Source organism: Triplophysa rosa, linkage group LG23 (assembly GCF_024868665.1).
Source record: "Triplophysa rosa linkage group LG23, Trosa_1v2, whole genome shotgun sequence".
NCBI lineage: Eukaryota > Metazoa > Chordata > Actinopteri > Cypriniformes > Nemacheilidae > Triplophysa > Triplophysa rosa.
The window spans coordinates 19,404,441-19,413,575 of record NC_079912.1 but is presented as its reverse complement, the minus strand read 5'-3'; the positions used below and the strand labels follow the sequence as shown (position 1 = coordinate 19,413,575).

Here is a 9,135-nt window from a genome sequence, read left to right as displayed (position 1 = left end):
GAAACTGGCAGCAACACGAGATCCACATAGAGAGGAGGTGAAACATTTAGTGTTTGTTTGGGAACTGAACAGGTTCATGTGGACACTTGTTTCTTTTCAAATCAGTGTTTCAATGGGCGAGTTCTCTTGAGGACACCGTGAATGTTTAATCGCAAGACACGACAACTGCTTTTGGCCAATAAACTTCTATCACGTTTATAATTGTTGATTTTTGACTAAATTGGGTATTGTTAATTATAGATATATGAAAACTTTCTGTTTTAGAGGCATAGTTCACCCAAAACTAAACCTCATCTGCATGTTTTTCTTCTGTGGAACACAAAAGAAGATATTTTGAGAAACGTCTCAGTGGTTTTGTGGAAGTCAATGGGGTTCAGTGTTGTTTGGTTATCAACGTTCTTTAAAATCTTTTTTCGTGTGTGTGTTCTGCAGAAGAAAGTTAAACATGTTTCCAGTGACACGAGGGGGAGAAAATGACAACAGAACGTTTGTTTTTGGATGACTTTGCACTTCCTAAAATGTAAGTTAACAGCCGCTGGAGTCAAATCAGGCTTGTTAACGTGCCGTTTTGGGGCGTCTCATCAGCATAACGCAGTGAATGCCTTGTAAACGTCAACGTTCGGTTAATTGTTATTCAATGCAAATGTTAAAAGGGTACCAGACAGCACCCAATTTCTTTCAATCGGGTTTAGTCAGCAAGTCTACTGCCTTCAAAAAGATTAAAAAACCTTTTGTTTCATTCAAAAAGTGTACGTTTTATTTGTGTACAAAATCATACCATCAATTTACACTCTGAAATACAAAGTACAATCATATCAGTGTCATATACATTCAAAACATTTCAAGAAACAGTTATATGGCGAAGACGTTCCTGAGGAACACGAAGGATTGCATATCCGAGTGCTGGCATTGCTGTTGCGTTACGGCCACACAACAGCTGAAATACTTTTCATTCAAGAAAACCTCATTTTGCACTGGTTCCCCGTTTGAAAATGGCTTTGGTTATTCCTTTGGTCTCGAGCTCATTGGTTTGTCTCCATGTAGGCCGTGAAATATCTGACCCGAACGCAAAGACACACAAGCGACTGTCATAACTCTCTTCAGGCTGTAAACAAATGTACAGAGACAGCGAAAACACTGTTTCAATGAAAGCCACATGACATGTTGAATGAATCTACTTTAACGCTGAAATGAAAAGACCTCTCAGTCACATGATGTGTTCAGACAAAGATCCAGCGAACCGTCATTTTTATTTGCTTTGGGCTTCGAAGGTTCCCCAGGAACCAAACTCGTGAGGCGGCTCTGAATAAGACGGCTTTTTTGGCTGATGGGTGTTGACAGGACTGGAATCTCAGCATGACTCCGCAGAGGCACTTCCTCCACACAGAGAGCACGCCCGGGGCGGTGCATTTTTTATTGCAAGAGCACTTTGGGGTTGCGTTTCTTGCGCTTTGTATATATCACGAGCACGCGGTTCCACGATCAGCGTTCACAATCTCAGGCACTTGGTGAATGTGGGCCCTGTAACGTGTGCCCGACGTCTCAGTGCGCGACGCAGCATCCGGATTCCTCATGCTTGTGCAGAAGTGACATGCGGGAGAAGGTTTTGGAGCAGTTCTTGCACTGGTATTTCTTCACGTCCGAGTGGGTTTGCAAGTGGGCTCGGAGGTTGGAGCGGTCGGCAAATGCCCGACTGCAGTGGGGACACGAGAAGGGTTTCTCACCTGCCGAAGCAAAAAGAAAAGTCATGTCAGTGCACGCTGAAGCGTTACCGCGTCGGTCACTTTTGGTAATGCAATGCTCAACACAAACAAGCTAGAAAAGTGATATAGTTATAAAGCCACAAGGACTTACTTTAAGAAACCTAAAGCATGCCTAAGCGTGAGATCAAGTCAAATAAGCCGTTCACCTGTATGCGTCCTAATGTGTCCCTGGAGCAGCCACGGTCTGGAGAAAGCTTTGCCGCACATTTTGCAAACGCATGGCAACGTGTGTGTCCTTATGTGCATCTTCAAGGCGCCCAGACTCACGTATTCCTTCTCGCAGTACTTGCAGCTGAAGGATTTCCTGGTCTGCGCGTCGCAGTGCAGCTGCTTGTGTTTCACCAGTCCGGAATACGTGCTGTAAGATTTACTGCACAGACTGCACTGAAACTTCTCCCCGTCTGACAGTTTGGTGGACTGTATCCTATCGTCCTCGTCGCTCCTGGGGCTCTCGGAACCGCTGTGGTCTTTGGTGGAGGACGTGTCGGAGAGGGAAGAGGGGTATCCGGATATGGGCGAGAGGTCACTGTGCAGGGGCGAGAGGGGCAGGTTGCTGGCGGTCCAAACCGTTATGGGGCTGTATGACACCGGGCTCAGGACTTCGGGCTGAGATATAACAGGCACCGGAAGGGTTTTCAGTACATAGGGAGAAATAAACACTGCAAAGTGGAAACAGAATCACATTAGTAAAGTGGACAAAAGCGCACATGTGTTTATTTGAACTATTAGAATAGATTTACACAAGTATGCTGATGTAAATATATAAGATATCTGATATGTACATATGTGTGACAGAATTCACAATACAGGATAGTAAAACATAGCAAATAATGAATAAAACACAACAAGACAGACACAGAAAAATAAAGACAACACTTTGAGGACTGTGGCAAGTGTTGCTGATGGAATCTCTTGAATCATTTGCATCTGAAAAAGTTTGCTTTTAAGTTTATCCAGAGCAAACCTTACGTGACACCGATACTTCAGGACATCTTTAACTTTTTACCGTTTAAGTACGAATTAGAAGAACGAGCAATGGACCAAACCGTTACGCATATTCAAACTAGTTTTATTAAGAGTTTCACTAAATCGGTTACCTGTCGGACCCTCCAGCTCGCTGTAGTTGGGTTTCTTGGCTGCATTGAAATGCTTCTTTACGAGGAACGAGCGAGGCATCCTGAAGTTCGTGTGAAAGGTTCACAGGCAGATAAAACAGTCCAAACTTCTCGTTTATAATGTCAAACGACTGCGGCTCTATAATCCTTATTGCACAGTCCAGCAGGGCTTCATCTTCAAGCGCACAGAACTGCTCTGAAACTCCGAGCAAGAAACAAGTAAATACTTCCAATCAGGTGCAAAAGGAGGGGCTTTGCGTTTAAGCTTACATATTCATGACGCCGCGTCCAATCGGAATGGAGGCGTGGTTTTGGGAGGGCGGAGCCGGCGGGGCTGAAGACAGGTGCTCTGGATGTGTATGTACTGTATGGAGGTACAGTAATGTTCAGACTTGTCACAGATGGTCAAAGCACACAGACTGTTGGAATGCCTGTATGTCATGTATATGGAAAAAAGATTAGAACGAACATTCGATTTGAAAGCATGTGGATAGTAGTAGTTAATATTTTTTTCTAATGTGTTTAAACGGATCCTACCTGATTTGACGAATCTTCTTTTAATATTTAATTTGATCTAAACACATCCTAATAATATGTTGGGGTTGTCTGCTTTAAAATGAAGCTGTTCCTTGCGTTCAAGGAATTAAGTTCTCATTGCCCACAAGTAATCACACATTTTCCATTCAGATTTATTAAAATATAGGTTTTAAAAATATCTTCATCTTCAGATAATTGGATAGAGTTGTGTATTTATTTTGGAGAGAGTTAGAGTTGCAGATTTATTGAAAGTAAACAAAAGCGTTTAGAGACGACCTGCTGTTAAAGTGAATCATTAGCGCCCTCTTGCGTTCACTTGACACCGAGTAGACTACTGCATACTTCATAAAATTTTTGTTAGTTTGTGTATATTAGCGCACTAATCTTGTGTAATAAATTAAATAAAGTGTTTAAATGACAGAAAAAAATGTTGAACAAGAAACATGAATACCGTAATTAAAATGCCTCGAATATAAAAGTGGCATTAAAAGTAAATATAAGCGCACGTTTCTTTATTAGATAAGATATGCCATGTTATATAAAATCAACCGAAGATTATGTAATATATATATATATAAAAGCATTTGGGTACTTAAGTTACATATAAAATGTATGAATTTATTTACAGTGGAAACAAAACAAACAATGGTAACCAAACTGTTCTGGCCATTTTGCGATTACTTTTAAGCAAATGGTCCCAAGATGTTTTTACTATATGCACGAAAACAAGTACCAAACAAATGTGTGTATTTATTTTATCTCATTAATTATGAACATGATTTACTAATGTCGACCAGAAAGTCTAAAAGCACCTTGAATAGGTCATGTTGTGTTTTTAATTTACAACCTAACAAAGCTGAAATGTTTTAGCAAAATGTTTTGCTTGCTAATTGTTCTTGTGCTTTCTTTACATAAATGCCAATTGGCTTTTATTTTTGTTATTGAGTTCACTGACATTCAGACATTTGTGTGCAAAGTGTCCAAATGTATTCTAGTGCACTCCATATTCATTGTGTTGTAAAGTCGCTACATTTGAATGCTGATAGAACCCATTCACACCTCTTAATGAGGGAGAACTTTAAGTGCAATGCATTGGAGAAACGGTTCATAAATGGAGAGGTTGTTTTAGATGGGCATTCCTGTGAAAACAAAACAAAGAGCTCATTAACAGTTACTGATGGGTCAAAATGGCACAGTGCACATTACATCATTAAAACAACTTAGACCAGAGGGCACCAGTAAACACTTGACTTGATATGAAGTGATATTCAAGCAAAGTGTGCACAAATGATCTGGCTATACTAGATAACACATGCATGGATAAAATCGATCAGCATAACAGATAACCATCACACAATGTTAGTGAATATAAAGGAACCTCGTCTCAATAGGACTCTTTGTCTTCAGGATGTCTGGGTAATTAAAACGGACACATGCTAAGCAGATTTTCGAACTCTTCTGGAGGGAATTTGAATTGTAAGTCAGATTTCTTATCTGACAAAACTAATTAGAGTAATGGAGGTAGTGTCCTTTGTTCGGAGTGCTGGAAAAGCAAGGGCAATCTTGATTCTCCTCTCAATGACATCTGCGTTTGTGTGTGTGTGTGTGTGTGTGTGTGTGTGTGTGTGTGTGTGTGTGTGTGTGTGTGTGGCAAGGTGAAAATCTTTCACCAAAATACATTTATGTAGGCTATAGCACTGTTTTATTATTACATTTAACTTGGCCTTGTTCGCATGGGTCTCGCTGGGGTGGATTATTGTTAAGTGCTTTGCTCAAAGGCACAATGGTAATCGTCGAGGGATAACCTTTTGTGGGAGTTAAACCTCTAACCTCCTGAACCACTACACCTTGTCCTACAGTGAAGATCTAAAAACATCTGATAAACCATCTGCTGTTTATGCGGTGTGTAAACTTTATTAGAGTATGATTTATTGGTGTTCTGTTGGTTCATCCACATAACATTCTGCCAATCTGATCCAACACATTACCAGCAGAGACCCACAAAAAACCCATTATAGTTTCCAACAAAACCAATAAAATTAATGGTTTATGGTTACTGTTGTTTTTCTCAACAGGGCTTTTTATGGTTATTTGCGCAACATAGAAATGAAGCCAAAAGAAAAAATGCATGCGGACTACTTGGTAGGCTATAGCATGCAAAGACTTGATGCCATGCGATTCTAGTAGGCCTACTTATATAGATATATAGGTGAGCGTTACGTAAAGCGTATTTGGGGGATGTTCTCGCACAGCCCGTGGCTTCCTCTGCCTCCTTTACCAAATAATACCGCATTAAAAATCACGCACATGATGGAGCCTTAAAGTGCCACAGCCTCGTGTGCACCGCATTTCTTCTTCAGCAGTGACTGCACGTTATAAATGCGCTGCATGTCTACACGGTTTGAGGCGGATGGATGTAGGCGTACGGTGTCGGTCAACAGAGAAAGAATGAAGTGTGTGAGGAGAGAGACGTAGAAAAGGCGCCGACATGATCGTCGCGAGGTCCGATTCATTTTACCGATTCGGTTCGTTCGGAGGCTTCGTTTCAATAGAACATGTTTTAAACAGACTCGTTCGATTGGTTCGCCAACAGTGATTTGATGTGTGTAAAAACTACAAACGTTTATTTTTGATGTTTTCATTAAAATATTATATATTTAAATTCAATATTTTGGAACAGAAGACAAACGTTTAAAAACCAGTCACTGAAAGTTCAGGTAAATTGGGCGACCTTCTCGTCAGTGGAGCGAATAGCGTTCAATAAGATGCTCACGTGACATACATTTTTTCTAGTGAGAGTGAACCGGAAGTATATCTGCCGCGTTTTAAACACCTGGGGCATGTTCAAGCTCAAACCGGTGCGCAAAGGTTTGTTGGGGCTGAACGCAGCCCTGTTTCTTTATTTATTGTGATAGGACTGCCAAAGCTAAAGGAATTTATGATAAAAAAGATTAAAAATAAAATGGCTATAATTGCGGTAACGTCACATGCCAATCGTTTGAAACGTATATCCTCTCTACCGACGAAAACGTCACAGAAATTATAATGTAAATGGTTTTAACTGGACTTTTATTGATTTAAACAGAAACTTTTATGATGATGTGTTGGAATCTTGGACTCTTTACTGTTCTATATACGGTTTCATCTTAACAACATAAACAAACTTTACATTCACAAACAATAGAGTACCTGTTATATTATATCTGATAACAATCAAAAGAAACCGAGAAGAAGTTACTTGTCTAAACTTGTCTCGCCAATATTTTGAATTTAGACTGCGATACCAAGCTCAACCGCTAGATGTCAGTGTACCGTACGGTTTCTTTAAATGCGACCGAACTACAGGACCCATTCGACAAATTGTTTATTTAATAAAATGAACATACAACAAAATTCAACAAATCCTTTATTTAATACAAGTATTATACAATAAAATAATAATAGAAATTAATATTAACATTATTTAAATAAAATATAAATAGTTATATTATTAGACACTAGCCAAACACAAACCGGAAGTTAACTGGGGGATCAAACGGTCTAGAGGTGGGACGTTACCTGGCGGATGAAACACCATCAAATCCTTCTGGAAATAGACCTAAAACGCCACGTATAAAGGAATTCTCTAGTGCTTTTTTTAAAAACACTTCTGCAGGGGTCACAGATTAACGTTACGTCCTGTTAAAAATACAATGCTGAACTTGAAACGTCAACAAAATACCGCACAGGGGTCTCGCGGACGCCGAACGTTGCCAAGTAACGTTAGAATGATTCAGTTGACAAACCTACCCAAAACGGCTCGATCGAATCACTGAGGGGGGAAGAATCTATTCAAAAGAACCGATTCTTTCGCGAATCGAACATCACTACTTGTGCTTTCAGCCGGTCATTATTATTGCTCAGGATGCCTAGCGACAGCAGGAGATATGTAGATGGAAAGAGCTGCATGGCTCAGATTGCGGAGGATGCTGGCGGACGAGACAGTAGATGCGCGTCGCCTGTTGTGGGAATATAAACTACGAGCAAGTTTAAAGGAGCCGCTTCGGAGGATTTGGCTGTGCGATCGCGGATGGAGACTGGAGCCGTTAGTGGTCGTTATGATCTGGATGCTGATTACTCGTTTTCCAGTAGACAGCGATGAGAAAATCAAGAAGGATGGAAGAATTGTGAACTTGAAGGCATTGCAGATGACCACCTGTTAGTTGAATATCAGGTACGATTTTGTTATTACAGTGCTCATCCATACATTGGGATTTGTATGTAATGCGCTACAATAGATGCGCATATATTAACTGGCGCGTGACTTGTATCTGATGTTGAAGGACCTGCACAATGTTTATAACTCAATCTTTTACTATTGCAATGATTGTAATTACAGAGAGGATAAGAGCACATATTGGGGAAGTAAATCACATTCACAATCTTTCTGACCTACCAAGCAATTGATGTAAAAAAAAACACGGCTTTGCTTTAAACTGAGAGCCAAGATGAGTGCATCACATCCCTTTGATACTGCAGTACACATGCTGAACCAGGAATCTAGCAGAGCGGCCTCTTGGTGCTTATTTTGCTGTGTCAGATTTCCCATTAACATCTGGTGAAATGAGCCACGTCGCCTCCAGTCACCAGGATCATCCCCTTCCTAATGCCACCCTTATTCTAAACACCGTCTGTGAAATTGTCTCCTGGTTGGCACGTCTTCAAAGACAAGGCTGGTGGGACAACCATCATTTTTAATTAATGGCTCGCGTACCCTCCAGCATCCAATTTGTCCTCGCATTTAATGTAATCGAATCATTTGTTAAATACACATGTTAGTGTGATACAGCCCATTGACACGTGGACATTTATTTCAATGAGGTTAAGCTCCTTGCGACCGGTTCCTCCCAATGTTTCTTCCTCATCTACCTGTCTTCGGGAGTTTTGTCTTTCCACCCCTGGAAGTGAGGAAATAACAGCTAGGTTTGCCACCACGCTGCATGTGTGAAATGCACTTTGCTTAACAACTCGAGCTGGTCAGCTGTTTGTAATGAGTGATCCGTGCAGGCGGATGCACGAGGGATTCAGATGTGTTCTGATTTATTGCATCCATAACATATTTACTTCGCTCTGCTAAGCAAGTGAGTCGAGGGAGGAGCAGGCTGAGTTCTTCCACACGGCCTGGCCAGCGTTATAATAATGTTTTGCACAGGACAGATTGCTCATTACGCACTTGCACCCTATAGTGCCTAATTAACGCTAAACACCGTATAGATCTAGTGTTAGCGGTCCACGGTGCTGATGGAGGAGGGAAAGTTGTGTAGTACATTGTTGTGTCTACCTGAATGTGACCTGCGGAAAGCTGGTGTGCGTCTCTCCTGAGATGAAGTCAAATGTGTTGGAAATCCTGGCGAACTGTGGGGGCCGTAACAAGAAAAACCACAGGTAGTTATCAGCCCAGGAAAAACATATAGGCAGACAGATAATTAGGAAGGAATTAGGGAGCCGAGGATTCGTCTTGAGCTATTCTGTCAAGAGAGTAGGAAGCAAAAATAGATTTTGTTTCCGAGAGCAAAACTGCATGGATGTTTTTTATTTCCTCAAAGTCCATTTGCTGTGTGTGCGTGACATATTGAGGATGCTTTAAATTTTCACACACACACACACACACACATATATATATATATATATATATATATATCCCACCAAAAAACATTTTTAAGATATAATAAAATTATTTT

The 9,135-nt window shown here is 40.7% G+C and overlaps 2 protein-coding genes across 4 annotated transcripts in view; one reads left to right on the top strand and one right to left on the bottom strand.

Annotated features, from left to right (window-relative positions):
- Positions 1-722: 722 nt before the first annotated feature.
- On the bottom strand, positions 723-3,098 carry snai2 (snail family zinc finger 2). Its single transcript, XM_057322571.1, has 3 exons — positions 2,861-3,098; positions 1,910-2,422; positions 723-1,724 (listed from the first exon to the last, which is right to left on the bottom strand). The coding sequence occupies exons 1-3, from the start codon at positions 2,937-2,939 to the stop codon at positions 1,543-1,545; spliced, it is 774 nt and encodes a 257-aa protein (XP_057178554.1). The 5' UTR covers positions 2,940-3,098; the 3' UTR covers positions 723-1,542.
- A 4,204-nt stretch (positions 3,099-7,302) lies between these two features.
- The window catches only part of sntg1 (syntrophin, gamma 1), a 35,695-nt gene continuing 33,862 nt past the window's right edge, over positions 7,303-9,135 (top strand). For all 3 annotated transcript variants that reach the window (XM_057322569.1, XM_057322567.1, XM_057322568.1), the window contains exon 1: positions 7,303-7,628. The gene's annotated coding sequence lies outside the window, so the exon portion shown is untranslated. The remainder of the gene's footprint in view (positions 7,629-9,135) is intronic.

Coding starts and splice junctions, on each gene's coding strand:
- snai2 (XM_057322571.1), bottom strand. CDS start 2,939: ATGCCTCGCTCGTTCCTCGTAAAGAAGCATTTCAATGCAGCCAAGAAA. Junction 2,423..2,860: donor CGAGCTGGAGGGTCCGACAG/GTAACCGATTTA, acceptor TCCACTTTGCAG/TGTTTATTTCTCCCTATGTA. Junction 1,725..1,909: donor ACACATTAGGACGCATACAG/GTGAACGGCTTA, acceptor TTGCTTCGGCAG/GTGAGAAACCCTTCTCGTGT.